Below are 17946 nucleotides of genomic sequence, written 5' to 3'. Positions count from 1 at the left end.
CGCGAACATCGCGACGCGTTTGCCCATTAAACGCGTCTAACTACTTCCTCCACTTCAATTCAAATGTCCCACTATCACCATACTTCACGGGTTTGGAAATCGGAATGTTCAAGCCCCGGTAGGTATAATGCCTCTAGAAAAATCCTACTCGGATCAAGTTGGTCGAACTAAGGTAATGAAAAAGACTATATGTACAAGACACAAAGTTGAGCATCACTAACGGTTACAGCGCTCGCCATGGCAGCGATCGAGGAGCAACCCCGTTCAGCAAACACCAAGGCCTCGAGCACTCCAGCCTGTGTCCGAGGTGACCAAGAACAAGCTCAATAAGTTTCAGTATCACCCCGCGAATGGCGAATCAGTCACAGAGAGCACAGAAAACGAACAGAATGTATCAAACAACCGAACCAAGGACGATACAACGACTACGCCCGCTACTCGATTGACCTGGCAAGAGCTGCTCGAACCTGCAGGTGGTACCGAAGATGACACAACTACATCGCCAAATGACCGGCTCCTCTGGGACAACAGACAGGATACGTTGTACATGCCAGCATTGTCTCCCATGTTGAACCGCAAAGGAAGAAAGCGTGCTAGGAGCTCATCGCCTGTTTCATCTCCGGTAGCGGACAAGTCCAACACACCCTCGGTGAACGTCAAGAAGCTGGCGCAAGCCCTCAAGTCACCACACGCGGATCCAACACTGGAATTATGGGACCGATACTCGCTAAACGGAACCGACAATGCAGGTAGTCCTCTAGGACTTGCAAACCCTGCACTTGCACAGCTGATGGTATCGTCTTCGCCACGGCCATCGAAACCAACGGTTGGCGAATCCAATCTCAGACGAGCAATAAGTTGCGGCTTGAATTGGCCCAAAAGGAGAAGGGTTGAAAGATCGACGTCAGGTAGTCGCCTGAGTACCGAGATGGAAGAGATGGAGGCGTCCAAGTCTTCAATGGTAAATGCACTGCTCGATACGGTGACCAGTAGCATCAACGGGCCAAGTGAGGAGCCCCGCGAGGAGCCTCAAGATGCTCCAGAATCTCCTTCTCCTAAGAAGAGGCGGATATATACCACTAGCAGTGGCTCTCCACGCCTCTCAAAAACCCAAGCCAGGCCCCAAACGCCTGCACAACACCCTGCACAACACCCTGCACAACAGCATGTTCAGGTTCCAGCTCGACCTCCAGTTCAATTGCTACCTCCAGAACCTGCTTCCTCGGACTATGGTGATGATGACTTTGACGAATTTGACGACGACACAATAATGCAACTTGAAGCTAGCATCAACACTACTCAATTGGAAACGAATCCGCAACCAGAGGTAGCAGTAGCTGAAAATAACACACTGTGCGAGATCGATGACGAGACACCGGAGAAGTTTGACGGCAAGCTGGATGAATTTGACGACTTGGACGATGACTTCTTCGACGAGGCAGAAGATCTCATTACTGCGGACTCTCAACAGGTATCACAGGCTCCAGCAACAACAAAACTCGACGACTTGGATGATGAATTTGGAGACGCATTTGGCGGAGACTTTGATTTTGAAGCCGTGGAATTGGCAGCAACACAAGCAGCCCAGAACTGCTCCGGAGACGTACGTCGAACAACCTAGGAGGATCCACCATATGCTAAGTAACAGGTAGAGCCGGAAACCAAGAACAATCCAACGATACCTGGTGACGAATGTCTTGGAGGGCGAGTATACGGATCAATATGGACATGCACGACCAGAAAAGGTAAATTAGTCGACAATCATGCTCGAATATTGCTGATTCGCAACCTCAGATTCTTCTCATTCAAGCCGACAACTCAAAAGATATCAAGACGGTTCATCTGAGGGCCTCATGGTTTGACACACCAGCCCATGCAGAAGCCTACGTTCACATTATAGGCGGTTTCTCTTCAAGAGGTCAATGTATCATCGACGATGGCCAAAATCTTCTTATTCTACACCCTGATCAACTCATATCCGCAACTGTAGTGGCTGACTCGTTCGGTTGCATGCGCCGTGCTGTGCTGCAAGATCGTGTCAAGGCCACCAGTCCACCAACACCACCCCTTATCTATGGAACAATGCTACACGAAATTTTCCAAGAGGCCCTTCTTGCTAATAAGTGGGATCTCCCTTTTTTATGCGCCGTCATCGACCGAATAACGGAAAAGCATGTTGAAGACCTTTATACTATCAGAGTTGGCATACCGTCAGCTCGAGAGCATCTACAATCGAAAATGACCGAATTGAGTTACTGGGCTGGCGCTTTCGTATCTTCCCGCCCAAAGGAGGATGCGGTAGTTGAAGACCGAAACGGGAAGAAGGCCAACATGGCCGTTACCAAGCTCTTGGATGTTGAGGAACACGTGTGGTCCCCAATGTACGGACTCAAGGGCAACATCGACGCAACCGTTGAAGTTGCAATGCAAGATGGAAATGATATTCGGACTTTGACTGTGCCGTTTGAGGTCAAGACGGGTAAACATGCAAACAGTAACCATATGGCTCAAACAGCACTCTATACTTTGCTCTTATCGGACCGCTACGACATTGAGATTGCATATGGAATCCTCTACTATATGGAAACATCCAAGACGATGCGTATTCCCGCAATCCGACACGAGCTTCGACATATGATCATGCAAAGAAACCAACTAGCATGCTACGTTCGAGAAAGAAGCGTCCAGTTGCCACCAATGCTCAAGAGCAAGCACATGTGTGGAAAATGCTACGCCAAGACATCATGTTTTATCTATCATCGACTCGCGGACGACGGAGATGGGGACTCGAGTGGTATGAACGAGAAATTTGATGAGCTCGTCAAGCATTTAACCCCTCATCACCAACAATTCTTCATCAAGTGGGAGAATTTACTGACCAAAGAAGAGAAGGAGAGCCAAAAAACCAAGAGAGAGTTATGGACAATGACTAGTGCTGAACGAGAAAAGAAATCTCGATGCTTTGCAGATGTCATCATCGAAGAAGGTTCAGCTTCAGTCGACACGGACAACCCTAGGATCAATCGATACCACTACACCTTTGTCAAGCGAGATCAAGTTTCAGGATTCTCATTCCTGGAGTCTGAGTTGTCAGTCGGAGAGCCAATTGTGGTCTCTGACGAGGAGGGCCATTTCGCCTTGGCCATAGGCTACGTTACAGCGGTCAAGAGGCAACGAATAAGTGTTGCAGTCGATAGGCGACTCCATAATGCACGCATTCGACAACCTGGGTTTGATGAGAGGGACAACCAGATTTTTGCTAGCATTATGGACGTTGCCCATGAGGGCGCGACCCAGGATGAGGCAACGGGCAAAATTAAAGAGGCCCCTATTCGCTATCGGCTCGACCAAGATGAATTCAGCAATGGAATGGCGACTGTTCGCAACAACCTCGTGCAGATGATGGCAGACGATATCGTGGGAGCGCGGCAAATTCGACGACTGATTGTCGATTTAGAAGCACCCAGATTTAAGGCTGCACCAACTCAGTACATCGTATCGGATCGAGATAGCCTCAATGTTGATCAACATCGAGCCATTGAAAAAGTCATGAGTGCTCAAGACTACGCACTTGTTCTTGGAATGCCCGGTACTGGAAAAACAACAACCATTGCTCATATCATCCGCGCTTTGACATCCCAGGGGAAGAGTGTGCTTCTGACCTCGCATACACATACTGCTGTGGACAACATTCTGCTGAAACTCAAGGCTGACAGGATACCTATCCTTCGTCTGGGCGCCCCTGCTAAAGTACACCCCGACGTCCAGGATTTCGCTATTCTTGCAGGCCACCCAATGAAGTCGTTCGATGAGATCAAAAATGCATGGCACGGGACACCAATCGTCGCAACGACATGTCTCGGTATCAACCATCCCGTCTTCCACGAACGCTCCTTTGATTACTGCATCGTGGACGAGGCATCACAAATTACCCTGCCCATCTGCGCTGGCCCGATCAGAATGGCTCGCACTTTTGTCCTTGTTGGCGACCACAACCAGCTTCCGCCCGTGGTCAAGAACGAAGAAGCACGCGAAGGCGGTCTCGATGTCAGCCTGTTCAAACTCTTGTCCGACACTCACCCCCAATCGGTCGTCAACTTGGAACATCAATACCGCATGTGTGAGGATATCATGGCTCTGAGCAACACTCTCATCTATGATGGAAGGCTTCGGTGCGGTACAGAGCAGCTTCGAAGGCGGAAACTTGAAGTTCCACGAATGGAGGCTCTCATGCAGCGACATTATGACGCATCAACCATCAATGCAGCAACTCCCCGGTCGTTCTGCGCTGCCCCTGGTCCGAATCGATGCTGGCTATATGACCTTCTCGATAGCGAGGCACGCGTGCGTTTCGTTAACACTGACACAATCCAACCTCCTGTTCGTGAAGAAGCCCAAGGCAAACGAATCGTCAACTCGGCTGAAGTCCGCATCGTTTCTCAGCTCGTTGACAGCCTTTTGACAGTTGGAGTTCCAGACTCTGAAATTGGTGTGATGACACACTACCGAGCACAGCTATTTATGCTCAAAGACAAGCTCAAGATGTTCTCTGGAGTAGAGATGCACACAACCGATCGTTTCCAGGGACGAGATAAGGAGGTGATTGTCCTCAGTCTCGTGCGAAGCAATGAAGCGTGTAACATTGGAGACCTGTTGAAGGATTGGAGACGAATCAATGTTGCTTTCACACGAGCCAAAACAAAGCTCCTCGTTGTTGGGAGCAAATCGACACTCAAGGGCAGCGGCAGCGACAGTATGCTAAGCCGATTCATATCTTTGATGGAGGACCGGAATTGGATCTACGAAATGCCCGCCAATGCGCTTGAGAACCATTATTTTGAGGACTTCGGTACACAGATCACAGCTACAGGCCCTACACAAAGGATTAAATCACCACGGAAGAAATGTTCTGGAAAGGAGAACCGCAAGCGTTCACCGAAAATGGCCAGGATTAGCGACAAGGCGTTATTAAAAGGAAAACTTATCACGAGGGACATCTTGAACGAAATGACCAACGGCGCATATGTTTGATTAGCGGAACTGGTTTAGCATTGCATTGCATGGATAGGATAAGATCAATATAGGATCAATCAAAGCCGCTCAGGCGATACATCAGTATCTTCATCATCGTCTTCTATGCGTTTTGCGGGGCGCTCGAACCTGCTCTTGTTAACAGTGACCCTGTGAATGTGGATAATGACTCACTTCTTTTCTCCTACTATGAGCTTTGTGAACCGCTCCAACTCTTCCAGCTGGGCCACACAGCCAGTAAGACTCGCATTGTATGAGTAGCTATATATATCACTCCACGTTTTCTGTCGCTCAAGCTCATAGCCTTCGGTGTCTTCTTCCATTTCTCTGGCCACTTCGGCGGTTCTATGAAGGAGCTTCTTTCTTGCTGCAGCAGCACTTGGTAGATAGCGCTTCGCGGTTTGTTAGCCCGAGTTGTCATCATACGCGAGCTTCATACTTACAGGAACTTTGCGCTCAGATCGCAATGCTACGGCGAGGATGTACAAGTTCCCGAGGATAGCGGCCACTGCATCACGCCGGTAGCTATGCAGCTTCTCAGCAGCCACGGGATTGTCTCGGATGTAATTTGGGTTGTAAAAGAGGGCGGACTGTCGAACAGAAATGAGATACTCGAAGAATCGCTCACATGAGGCAGCGAGACACGAGTAAGGGATTGGGTCAAAAGGGCCTCGAAGACGAATTTCATGACGTGACATGACAAGGAGTTGTCGGATTCTGACAAAACCTTCACGCATCCGACTTTCGAGCATCTCAGAACGTCTGATAGTCTCAGGGGTCGGATCTTTACCCTCGTCGAAGTAAACATAGTTTGCAACAACATCTGACGATCAGCAGAGTCTCAGAGAAAAGATACACAGACTTACTTCTGTACATTATACTCATGTATAAAATCATTGATGATAGTGCGATCCGTAGTTCGTGTCGAGCGATGAAGGGCCAAAGTATCCAATTCACAATGATGGGTGCTATGGTACCGATAAGAAATACCAAGCCCTTATAAACACCCTGTAGTGTAACGGAAGTTCCAGAACTGTCGTCTCGCAACGTGAGAGATATTACGGCGAAAGACAGACAGCCGACAAGACCAGATCGCTTCACAAAAGTTAGCAATGCCTTGGAGTTCGAGATTAAACGTACCGGGTGAGTGCTCTGAGTAAAGCGGTATATCATGGGAATCATGTATATAGCAGCAAAGACTGCCAGGACATATGGATTCCCGCCGCCCGTTGCATGTGCCGCACCACTCCACGCAGCACCAAGAATGGCGGCAAAAGCACGAGTAAAAAAGTCCTGAATGTTGCCCCCTATGCGAGGGTGGATCATGATCCATCCCATAGCGACAGCCCACCATGCATCATAAGGCGTCCTCCAGCTAAAGGTGCTTTCAAAACAACAAGGAAGAGATAGAGCAGAAAGGAGAATGACAACCTTTATTGCATACTTGGTTTCAAACCCCTGGCCACGGCGCATGAGCTTCCATAACTTATAACCCAGCCTATCTTTATGCGACGCAGGGCTGCCATGGATGATCGACTCGACCACTGTGCAGTCTTCTGGTTCTGTGACCGCCTCGTAGTTCTCACGAGGATGATGCTTCTCAGTTGATCTTGTCGTTTCTATGAGTTTTGCGATCTCCGCAAATGTCGCTCGATACATACCAGCCGTAACGCCCCCACGATCGTGTCTAACCTGTGCGTTTGTTCTGTATAGAGCTTTCCCGAAAGGGTACGCAGGAAGGTTGACGCGTATCCTTTTAGAGCTGGTATGCATATCCTGAACTATGGCCATGAGGTTGACAACAGTCCCTGCCGTTTCGCGGACATGTCTCGCGAATACGAGGAATTCAACAGCCTGTCCATGATCGGCATACGTTTCGGGCCTGTCGTTCGATCTCAGGAGATGATCTTCCGCAGTATCGAAGACTGCAAGGCTGTTTTGCATGCGCAATTGGACAGGAACGAGGTCAGACGAAACGTCAGCAGAAGGGCCAAAGTGCTTTCGCCAGCCTGTCAGGTCCATGAGTGCAGCATGGCATGTCTTCAAACCTTCTGACATACAATCGATGACCTCCCTAGTAGGACCCGACAGAGCCCGAGCCACCTTACGGCCAGAATCTTCGACCTCGGATTCACTTCCCGCGTCATCTGCAACAGTGATCTCAAGAGTGTCGGACCAGTCCTCGAAAAGTTCCGTATCCGTGTTCATAGAGAGAAGGGCCCTAACCACGCCTTGCACTGAATTACGGAGCTCTCGCACGTCATTTGGACGGAAGCGAGTGATGGTGATATCGATTCTCATATCTCGATAAGCAAGTGACATGTCCATGAATGTTTTGGCAAGACGCCTCCTGAGTCCTGTATCTCTAGGCCTAGGGATAACAAGAGATTCCTGGACAGTTAGTATGACGATAAAAGAGAAACATGTGAACATAGCCCACCTGCATAGTATTGAATGATTTATGAAAGGCGGCCGCCAGCAGGCGGTTGCCGGCATCAGGGAAGACAAGACAGTTTACCGCCAGTGCAATTGCTTGACCTAACAGCCAAGGAATTCCGTATTGCAGTGACTTGTGCCAGGTGAAAGCATTACCATTAGTCTGGGCCAGTGTTGTAAACGCAAGGGCTATGCCTGCACATAGAACAGTCTGGTATAGGCGGATAAAGAATGAACGTATGAATGCAATGCCCGCAAAGAACACAGCGGAAACGACAACAATAATCCAACCAGACGCCTTTAAAGCATCACTCGTTGATGTTGAAATCAAAATGCCAACATAGCCCCAGGCAAGGCCGGCAGCAGTACCAATGATAGTGCCTACTGTGCCATCAACTTGAGAACCAAAATTGCGACCTGGATGGTTTATTATGGTAGACACCACCATGATGTAGTCATTATAACCTAGCCAGTCGTGGACCGGTTGTATCAGACACAAGATATAAGCGATGAAAAAGGCAAGAAACGACTTTAGAAGCTTGATGCCAGCTCTAGTGGTAGCAACTTTGCGTGTCACTGATTTGAGCTCATGGAGCTGCCTTGGGAGAAAGTGTTTTGCTGATAACGGATGACCCTTCTCGAATTCCTTAGGCAGAGCAGCTTTGGACCGTTCAGCAACCTCATCTGGATTCACCGGGTCCGGCTTTAAGAAGAGAGCGTCAAAGAAGCCATCGCGTATCTCGGAGACCCCATACGTCTCCATGTTCATTCGATCATCGGAGATAATCTGATCAATCTGCATTATGCTCATGACCGATGAGCTCCTTCGGGAGTCCACGCTTGGCCTCGCGAGATAGGCTTGAGCAGGCGAAGTAGAGCGCCCTCTAGGTTGATGGTCTAAGGTGAATCTCACGTCTAACCCGGTAGGGCTTAGACTTGGACTATCATCCGCAGATGACTCGGCAGCTGTTTGAGTTGCATTTTGAGGAGGTCCCGTGATTCGAGTCCGTTGACGGCCACGCTCCATTTTGGTGAAAGTTATTAGTGGACTGATACAGTAATGATGGTATGTAAGAGAACCAAACTGTGTTGACGATACCACCTATTGTGTCGCCCTCGAACATAGGAGACTCGAATTGAATTATGTACTGGAGAATTAAAGGTAATCGAAGCTAATGAGCTGAGACCATAAGCAAATTTCGTGGTTGTACTGTATGTTCGTTGCGGTATTCTTCAAAGGACTATTTCGTCATCAATTACTGCTCTTCGCAAACTCACTTATAGGAAAGTAGAAAGTATTGCTTTAGAATGAATACGCTTGCAAGAGAAATGCAAAAAAAAAGACCGACTCTAGATGAGATGAGTCCAAAAGGGGAACCACAGAATCCCAAAGAATGATGCAGGATCCAACTATTGGGTCTCGAATAGATCATGTTTTTTGGGCATCGACAAGGCCGTGCATCACTATTGCCAAGACTGGGGTCGACTTGAGAAGCAAGGGTTTTAGTGAAAGGAGCATTTTTGAAGTATAAGTAGAGATTGTGAAAGATGTATTATTAGCCACCGCTTCATCGAGTTGAGATTGTCATGAATGATTGCATCATGTAGTTCAATTGAGTTGAGGTTTTAGGTAGGGCCAATGTTCTGGTACTGCAGCACCTGCGGAACTCAAACCCTCAGACAAAGATAATCTCAAACCAACTATGCACCAGTGATACAGCCAAACTCGACTTATGAACAATAATAATTGATTATGCTCAATATCTCATTCCTCCTTCTATCCGCTTGAATGGGATTGGGTAAGGATATACAGAGTGACTAGCCCAACAGGGGTGCTATGACTACCGGGTCACGTGAACCTATCAAATCGAAGTTGAGCAATTCCCTAGGTACGCATTCGTTCAGATCAAACAACCAGCATCACGCCCAACAACGTCACTCAGCCATTGACCTCCCCCACGCCATCTCATCGCCGAATCGAATCCCCCTCGAGATCTCGACGATACGGTAAAACATGACATTTATCCGCGCTGCTGTCGCGCCCCTGCGCGCCGCACGCTGCATTCGACAACCCCTCTCCTCCAGAGGTTTCTCCGTGTCCGCCCGACGACAAGGAGGCGGCGGCGAGCACCAATTCGATCCTCCTACCGGCTGGCTCTGGGGTGTCAAGCCTGGTGAGAAGCCCGAGCCCGAGGGCTGGGAGTGGCCTACCTATATTCTTCTCGGCAGCCTTGCCGCCACCGCCGTTGCGCTCGCCTTCAAGCCCGATACTACGTGAGTGATTTGCACTCGGAGGATACACATCGCATTGGACGGATTCAGTCTTGCCAATAGCGAAATTCTGGCCGAGAACTGATGCGGGACGTCTACTAACGGCTATACAGTGTCTCTACCTGGGCCCTTGAGGAAGCACGAAGGAGGTTAGAGGAGGAGGGAATCCTGCCCGACCCATCCAAGCAGGACAAGAAGAACTAAGCGGAGGTTACGACATACTGACAGGGGGAAATCCGGTCAATTGTACATGTTATTTTGCATTTGAAGAATGGTATTGCTAGAGGTTTTGGTCTTGAGGTATTACTGTCCGTCTAATCGGGACTGTGACATAACCTCTGACCTTTGCTAGTATCGCTGATTGTGAGCCTTAACAAGCAATTGTGGCAAAGCAGATGATGTTCTCGTAAACCTGAGCGTGAGCGTAATTATTTTGATTCCGATCTATCTATTCCCAGCCGCTATATAACGCCATATACACAACCACTCTAAATAGTGTAGCTCCATTCATGCTCCTCATCACCATACTGAATGGCCTCGATCCATTCCTTCATCTTGAGAGCGATCTCGCCAGACTCTTCGAGCTCAGAAAGACCGCAGTCAACGAGCTTACCCTTCCATGAGATGGAACGGACAGGGCTGACAATAGCTGCAGTTCCAGCACCAAAGGCCTCGAGAAGACGACCCTCATCAGCGGCCTCAGCAAGCTCCTTCATCGTGTACTTGCGCTCACTGATTTTCCAGCCCTCAGGTTCAAGACGCTCCCGAGCGAGAGCGAGCACAGAGTCACGAGTGACTCCCTCGAGGATAGTTCCGTCAAGGGGAGCTGTCACAAGCTCCTTCTGGCCAGTCTCCTTGTTCTTGAGAGCAACAAACATGTTCATTGTGCCGACCTCAGTAACGTACTCCTCCTCACCAAACAGCCAGAGGTTCTGCTGGAAGCCACGGCTGGCGGCCTGGAGCTGGGGAACGATACAGGGCGCATAGTTGGCGCCCAGCTTCTTGTCACCAACACCACCGGGCCAGGCACGAACAGCGTAGTCAGTGGCCTCGAGCGAGACAGCCTTGAAGCCAGTAGGATAATAAGGACCGACGGGCGAGGCAATGACGTAGAGAAGAGCAGATCCGGGAGGTCCGACACCGAGTGTCTTTTGAGTTCCGATCATGGTGGGACGGAGGTAGAGGGAGTATCCCCGCTTATCAGGGATAAAGCGGGAGTCGAGCTGAGCGAGCTTGGAGATGAGCTCGGTGAGGGCCTGGGGCTCAAAGGTCGGGAGCGCAATACGGGCGGCAGACTTGTTGAGTCGCGCCATGTTCTTGTCAGGTCGGAAGAGTCGCACTTTGCCGTCCTTGTCCTTGTACGCCTTCATACCCTCAAAACACTCGAAGGCATAGTGAAAGACACATGTCGCGGGGTCGAGTGAGAGGTTCTGGTAGGGTGTGATCTTGGGCTCCAACCATCCTTCGTCTTGATTCCATTCGATCGCAAGCATGTGGTCTGGCAAAGTTTTAGCTTTTGTGCAGGGCGCATTTGGTGGGGGGTTCGTTTACCTGTGAATTCCCTTCCAAAGACGAGATCCTCGGGCTTGCTGAGGCCCTTGGGCTTCCCCGTCTTCTCGATGCTGAGTTTTGATGCATCCAAGCCCAGAGGCTTGATGGTAGAGGCAGCCTCAGCCTTGATGCTGAATCGTTGCGCATGGCATAGCGGTCTCAGGCTCGACATGCGAGCGCTCCGTAAAGCGGAGCGGACAAGCAACGGTCTCATCATTGATGCGTTTGTGAAGTCAATTGACGGTAAAAAGTTGAATTGGCGAAATTATATATTCAACACAAACTGAAGAACAAAAGGGTAAAGTTTTAAAGATGGGGAGCAATAACCTTCGGTGTCGAGACTAGGTGGGATATTAACTTAAGTACTAGGGGCAATTGTCTATGGTCGGAGTTGTATCGGAGGTTGATGATAGAAATCGATTGCAAATTGACCGACTCAATAGGCTCGCTGCAAAGTGAGCCCGAGGTACTTTACAGGGACAGCCGCCTCCAGGCGTTCACAACCGCATTGGGCCGTAGATGAGTCGCCTGGAAAAGTCACTGAAAGTTCCGTGAACGCAGCTCTCGACGCCCTATCAGGTTAGTGATACAGGGGTTCAATGGGGGAGGGGAGGGGGGGCTGATCTGACATTCAGCAGCTGGAGCTGCCCAGGCGTTATCAGCTTATCGTGGGGAAGCTAGGCTTGGCTCCCTGGTGGTAAGGATACGTAGGTTATTTGTCAACGCGAGGCTACCCCTACACATGGAGAATGCGCATCGCGACCAACGTCATTTCCATTCCCAATCCTATTGCGGCCTAAGCGAAGCGATCGTCAACCCTTGTATTATTCATCGTCACCAAAGAATCTCGCATTGTGAGCCTCCAACAACAGCGGCGGCTAAGCGCAGCACCTGCGACCCCTTTTAAGTTCGACCTAACGTTTGCGATCCATGGAGAGCTGCCACCATGTTCTCCTCGGCCTTTAAGTCCATCTCTGCCACCAACATCACAGGCAACTACTCCATCTCTTCAGCACCGACTTCGACGGCTGGTCCTTGGAAGATATTCGATGCGAAGAAGAAGTCTACCGGCAAGCCATACAGTGTCTTTGTCTTTGACCGGAAATCATTAGACAGCCATGGCAGCTCGTTGGGCCGCTCTGGTGCGGCCTCGTTCAAGAAGACGGTTGAGGAAGTTGTCGAGCGATTAAAGAAGGAAGCGTCGAGTCTTGCGAAGCTCAGGCATCCCAACATTCTCGAGTTAGTGGAGCCGGTGGAGGAGACAAGAGGTGGAGGTTTACAGTTCGTGACAGAGTCTGTTACAGCTTCGCTGTCCAGTCTACTGCAGGAGAAAGACGAACAGGAACGAGCTGGAGGCCCCGGTGGAAGATCGAGTCGATACGTGACGGAGGATGCAGATGGGACAAAGAGACGAAGAGAGCTCGAGATTGATGAGTTGGAGATTCAAAAGGGACTGCTCCAAGTCAGCAAAGCTCTCGAGTTCTTACATGAGAATGCTGGTATCGTCCATGGCAACCTTACTCCAGACGCAGTTCTCATCAACGCAAAGGCATGCCCTCCAAAGCCAATCATGAGAACTCGACTAACATATCACAGTCCGATTGGAAGATTAGTGGACTAGCATTTGCTAGCCCCCCTGAGGGGTCTGACAAACCAACATCTATCCAAGGAATCAACTTGTATGAAGTCCTCAATATGGACCCCCGACTACCAAAGGCAGTGCAACTCAACCTCGATTATTCTTCACCCGACTTTGTCGTCGATAACAACCTCAACTCTTCTGCAGACATGTTCTCCCTTGGACTCATGTCAGTCGCCCTATACAACTCACCCCACAGGTCTCCTCTAGAATGCCACGGCAGTTTGTCTACATACAAGCGACTATTTTCTTCATCTTCCAGCGTTCCATCTGCCAGTAATAACTATCTTTCATCACGGCCCCTTCCTAGAGAACTTTCGCATGATGTTCTGCCTCGACTCATCACAAGACGGCCTGCTCAGCGAATGACGGCGCGCGAGTTTCAGCAGAGCGAGTATTTCGATAACATTCTTGTGTCGACGATTCGATTCCTTGATTCATTCCCCGCCAAGACTGCAAATGAAAAGGCTTCTTTTATGCGGGGGCTTAACAAGGTGTTGCCCTCGTTCCCCAAGTCTGTGATGGAGAAGAAGATTCTACCGGCATTGATAGAGGAGCTCAAAGATCGAGATCTTCTTTCACTCATTTTGCAAAACGTCTTCAAGATCCTCGATCTTCTACCATCTGCCAAGAGGGCGTTCAGTGAGAAGGTCCGTCCAGCATTGAGAGAAATCTTTGTGGTCAACGCCAAGCAGACACAAGAGAAAGATCCAGCCAGGGACGCTGGTCTTATGGTTGTTCTTGAGCATATCTCATCCATTTCCAGCAACTGCTCTGGGAAGGAATTCAAAGACGGTAAGTTTAATCAGAAGAGCTGATCGACATGGTGCTAATTTCCTCAGACATGCTCCCGGTCATAATGGCAGCAATTGAGTGCCCAACACACTCGATTGTTGATGCTGCTCTTCGCAGTCTGCCTGTCGTACTACCGGTGCTCGATTTTAGCACGATAAAGAATGAACTGTTCCCGGTCATTGCCGCTGTTTTCAGTAAGACGAACAGTCTTGCTATTAAAGTCCGCGGACTGCGAGCCTTTGTAATACTTTGTGGCGGAACAAACGACAACGGCGAAGACGACGGGCTCAATGGCTTGGAAAACAAGAAGACGTCGTCTTCAAGTGCCTTGGACAAATACACTATGCAGGAAAAGATTGTCCCACTCATCAGAGTGATCAAGACGAAGGAACCCGCCGTTATGATGGCAGCCCTGAACGTACTACGGGTCGTGGGCTCAGTAGCTGATGCTGAATTTGTAGCGATGGAAATCCTGCCCATTCTCTGGAGCATGAGTTTAGGTCCACTGCTCAACTTGAAGCAGTTCCAGGGTTTCATGGAGCTTATCAAGAGTTTGTCTCGAAGAGTTGAGGATGAGCAGACAAGAAAACTTCAAGAACTTGGCGGCCCTTCCAACGGCGCTGCTGCTCCTAGCGAAGATTTTATGGCATTTGGTGGTGTTACCGGTACAACCTTTGACCAGAACAATGGAGCTACAGAAGACGATTTCGAGAATCTCGTCAAGGGACGCATGGGTAGTCCTAGGTCGAGCACAGCAACCCCCAGTTGGGACGACCCAGCCAAGTCGAAATCGAGTACGCCCGCGCCTACATTCTCATGGTCGACACCTCCTCCACCTACGAATAACCCTGCATTAAAACCTCCAGCTCAAAAGGCTCCGTCCTTCAGAACCGTAACACCGGATCTCGGCCGTTTCGAGGCTCTCACACCGTCATCTACTCAGTTCAGTCAACCACTACAGCCCACACCGAGCCAACCCTTCCAACCTCCAACTCAACTTCAACAACAACCGCTGGCTCCACAGCAACCTTTGACTGCTTCGACATCCGGGTCATCTATCAACTGGTCTGCTGCTGCCAAGGCTACACCAAGCCCATGGGGAAGCTCCTCTGGGTTCGGTACTAGTGCGTCTACCGGCAACATGGGCTCCTCGATGGCAAACATGTCTCTCAACTCAACATCACGGCAACCGTCGTTTACACTTCCACCACCACCAGGCAACACATCTACTACGCCGTCTTCGTTCACAATGTCCCCACCGCCAACAAACTGGAGTGGCATGAGTTCGATGAGTAACGCAACGCAGAACACAACGCAGAACAACACGGGGCAAAAGTCGGGATTGGATAAATATGAGAGTCTGATTTAGGCTTGAAATTTATGACAGCATTTGTAAGACAGCATTTAGTACACGGCTGGATATAGATTTGGCTTTGTAGTACAATCACGGATGATTGACTAGTGTGGCATGGGGATAGCCACAGCCACAAGGTCACTCAGTGACATGGCAAGACTACTATTGGGATAGAAACAGCACATACTATTACTATAGGCGAGTTGTTATGATGATTCTTAGAAGTGATTAAAAACACATCTGTTTGACTAAACTTCTGTGTCGTGAAGAAATGCTGAGAGGCCGTCTGGACTCATTTGCGATGTTCCTAGTAAGCGAAGATGTTGAGCTTCGGAACATAGGTAGTCAGTTGCCTGGTGCGAAATGCCGCTCCTGATCACATAGTTGTAGCACCAAGGGAATCGATGTTGCCAAATGGACCTTTTGGATTTAAGGTACAGGTAGACCATCCGAATAGCAGTTTGTTCGTGAATCTTCAATTTCTGTATTACGATGTATATACGTGAGTTCTAACACATAGCGACTTTGCCCTGTATCTTCTCCGCCACTGTCTCTCACTCGATCTACCATCCCCACCAAACGCTTTTCCTCACCCCAAAATCTCGTTTGGGGTGTCAGTAAATTAGTCCTGCTCCAAGATATCGAAGCCCGCGAGTTTGTCTTTTATACGTAAATGTCGTCAGAAAAGGGATCGAGACAGGCGCAGGGATGAGAAACGCATGTCTAAGTGAAGAGGGAAATTGGTTGAAAAACGGTCAAACTCTGACATATAAAAAAAAACAATTAAAAAAAATTGAAGACAACAGACGGTCAGTCCCGTAAACACCCTTACTCCGTCCATGTCCATCCATTTTTTGTTGGCATTGTATCCGATCCTCGAGACGCCATGCCATCCGCTTGCAGCACAGAATGTAAAATCTTATAAAAACGCACAAATGCAGTGTCTTCACATCCTCCTTCGAAATTATGAGAGAAACATTTCGATCAGTGGCTCTCACTTCTTGGTCTTCTGCTCCTCGAAAACGTGGCGACTCTTATAGCCAGGCTCAGTACGGACTTCGACCTTTTGATTCTTGGGAACCATGTCATGCACCATTGGCCAGCGCAGACGGCGACATAGTTCAGAGACAACAACATCGCAATCGCCTAGGAGATCGATGTCAAAATTGATGTGATTAACAGCCTGGCGAGATACGTAGATCTGAGGAATATGGGCGGGGAGCCAGGACACGATCTCAGATACAGGCGTAACCTTGAGAGAAGTGCCGATAACGATGACGAGATCTACCTTGTCGCGATCGTGCTCGGTGAGTCGTCGAGAGAACTCATCGGGAAGAGCCTCGCCGAAGAAGGTGATATCGGGCTTCATGACACCAGCACTGGGGATGTCATACTCGGACTCGTCGGAACTATCGGCGCTCCACCGTCTTCGCTTCTTCTCTGTGCCTGCAGACCGCTTACGCTTAGGCGCACCGCCAGTAGTGCGCAGAGTCTGGACGCAGCGTGGGCATCGAGGGATCTTGTCAGCCTTGATCTCGGGGAAGATGGCCTCTCCCGGGCATTTATAACCGCACTGAACACATGTGGCGGTTCCGAAGGAGCCGTGGCATTGGATGAGCTTGTCCTTGGGAACACCGGCCTTGACTTCGAGGTTGTCGATGTTCTGAGAGTAGTTGGTCAAGAGCTTGCCCTTCTCATGGAGCATGGCAATGAACTTATGAGTGGGTGTATATCGGTCCGTGCTCGGCAAAATGTCTTTGGCCACCGAGTAGAAAATGGTGGGATCTTGTCGGAAGACACCAATGTCGAAAACCTCTTGGGGGTCACTAAGACCAAGGTGCTCCAACTTGGAGTACAGACCAGTTCCCTTGGAACGGAAATCGGGAATGCCCAGCGATGTAGAGATACCAGCACCAGTGATGAGAATGATGTTATTGCTCTTAGTGATCAGGTCAACGGCATCATCAACCGTGTTGTGACGCAGAAGCTTGGCGCGTTTTGACAGTTCACGCGTAATAGCGAGCGACAATAAACTGAAATACGCATCATCAGGCTGACCCTCCAGGAAGGGCGGAGGACGGATGCCAAAGGCGCTGAGGAGCTTTCTGGCGGTATAGTGACCAGCATCAACGGTGCGTTGACAAAAGACTGTTGGACCATATTCTCGGAGCTCCCGACGAAGTCTGCTAGCTTCTTCAGGTGTGCACACTTTGGGGTCTTTTTTTTTTCGGAGAATATGGTTAGCAATCTTGGAGTAGAGTGCATAGATTCGGGCGATCTCAGGATAGGATAGGGCATGGCTAGACAAACTCACCATTAATGGCCACCGTATTATCTGCGTTCAACTCATCGAAAGCATCTTCAAACAAAGAGTCTGTCTCCCACGATTCTCTAACATCGGCAACCCTCTCCTCAAGTTCAGCGAGTGCAACGTTGGCCTCTGCAGTCTTGATCTCGTCTTCTGTTGGGTTATCACCCAACTTGTCGAGAGCATTTGGTTGAGCCTTTCGCTTGGAGAGAGCAACAGTTCTCCCGTTGCCTTTTTTCGTGTGCATGGTAGAGAATATGAGACTTTGTAGAGGGAAAGGGAAGAGAAACGAAGTGAAGTGAGGAGAAGGGAATATTAGGGGTTTGCCAACGTTTGACAGTGTTGAAAGGTCAGAGGCTGGTTTGATCTCCTATGGAAATGTGTTGTAGATGCAAATGTAAAGGTAAAAGGGAAGGGAAAGGAAGAAAGCGGGTCAGAAAGACGAGGGTGGCATCTATTATTAACCCCAGATCGAGAACCGAACCACGCAGACGGTCTGGTTGGCTTGGCTTGGCTTCTGGATACTACCAAAAGTAAGGTAACTGCAGGTACCTTGTGAAA

General features: G+C 49.4%; 6 protein-coding genes across 6 annotated transcripts; 3 read left to right on the top strand and 3 right to left on the bottom strand.

The window, feature by feature from the left end:
* Positions 1-127: 127 nt before the first annotated feature.
* On the top strand, positions 128-5031 carry FOBCDRAFT_292061 (DNA replication factor Dna2-domain-containing protein; the record flags this gene model as incomplete). Its single annotated transcript, XM_059611792.1, has 6 exons — positions 128-172; positions 230-1085; positions 1212-1603; positions 1653-1708; positions 1917-3843; positions 4000-5031. 6 exons carry the CDS (start codon positions 128-130, stop codon positions 5029-5031), a joined length of 4308 nt encoding a protein of 1435 aa, XP_059464699.1.
* Positions 5032-5090: 59 nt separating this feature from the next.
* On the bottom strand, positions 5091-8494 carry FOBCDRAFT_272814 (uncharacterized protein; the record flags this gene model as incomplete). Its single annotated transcript, XM_059611473.1, has 7 exons — positions 5091-5160; positions 5206-5423; positions 5475-5854; positions 5898-6126; positions 6172-7040; positions 7092-7422; positions 7472-8494. 7 exons carry the CDS (start codon positions 8492-8494, stop codon positions 5091-5093), a joined length of 3120 nt encoding a protein of 1039 aa, XP_059464698.1.
* An 878-nt stretch (positions 8495-9372) lies between these two features.
* Positions 9373-10132, top strand: FOBCDRAFT_221300 (ESSS subunit of NADH:ubiquinone oxidoreductase-domain-containing protein). The gene is made up of 2 exons (XM_031178787.3): positions 9373-9741; positions 9852-10132. The coding sequence occupies exons 1-2, from the start codon at positions 9482-9484 to the stop codon at positions 9940-9942; spliced, it is 351 nt and encodes a 116-aa protein (XP_031044674.1). The 5' UTR covers positions 9373-9481; the 3' UTR covers positions 9943-10132.
* Positions 10133-10157: 25 nt separating this feature from the next.
* Positions 10158-11784, bottom strand: FOBCDRAFT_318479 (aminotransferase). The gene is made up of 2 exons (XM_031178789.3): positions 11290-11784; positions 10158-11236 (listed from the first exon to the last, which is right to left on the bottom strand). Exons 1-2 carry the CDS (start codon positions 11504-11506, stop codon positions 10227-10229), a joined length of 1227 nt encoding a protein of 408 aa, XP_031044676.3. The 5' UTR covers positions 11507-11784; the 3' UTR covers positions 10158-10226.
* Positions 11785-12023: 239 nt separating this feature from the next.
* FOBCDRAFT_259849 (kinase-like domain-containing protein) lies at positions 12024-15326 on the top strand. The gene is made up of 3 exons (XM_059611250.1): positions 12024-12838; positions 12886-13723; positions 13771-15326. The coding sequence occupies exons 1-3, from the start codon at positions 12236-12238 to the stop codon at positions 15090-15092; spliced, it is 2763 nt and encodes a 920-aa protein (XP_059464697.1). The 5' UTR covers positions 12024-12235; the 3' UTR covers positions 15093-15326.
* Positions 15327-15859: 533 nt separating this feature from the next.
* FOBCDRAFT_30741 (DHS-like NAD/FAD-binding domain-containing protein) lies at positions 15860-17799 on the bottom strand. The gene is made up of 2 exons (XM_031178793.3): positions 17392-17799; positions 15860-17294 (listed from the first exon to the last, which is right to left on the bottom strand). The coding sequence occupies exons 1-2, from the start codon at positions 17630-17632 to the stop codon at positions 16072-16074; spliced, it is 1464 nt and encodes a 487-aa protein (XP_031044680.2). The 5' UTR covers positions 17633-17799; the 3' UTR covers positions 15860-16071.
* Between the last annotated feature and the right edge of the window lie 147 nt (positions 17800-17946).

This window comes from Fusarium oxysporum, chromosome IV, assembly GCF_013085055.1.
Source record: "Fusarium oxysporum Fo47 chromosome IV, complete sequence".
NCBI lineage: Eukaryota > Fungi > Ascomycota > Sordariomycetes > Hypocreales > Nectriaceae > Fusarium > Fusarium oxysporum.
Note: the sequence above shows the minus strand (reverse complement) of the source record. Positions and strands in the feature narration are given on the sequence as shown.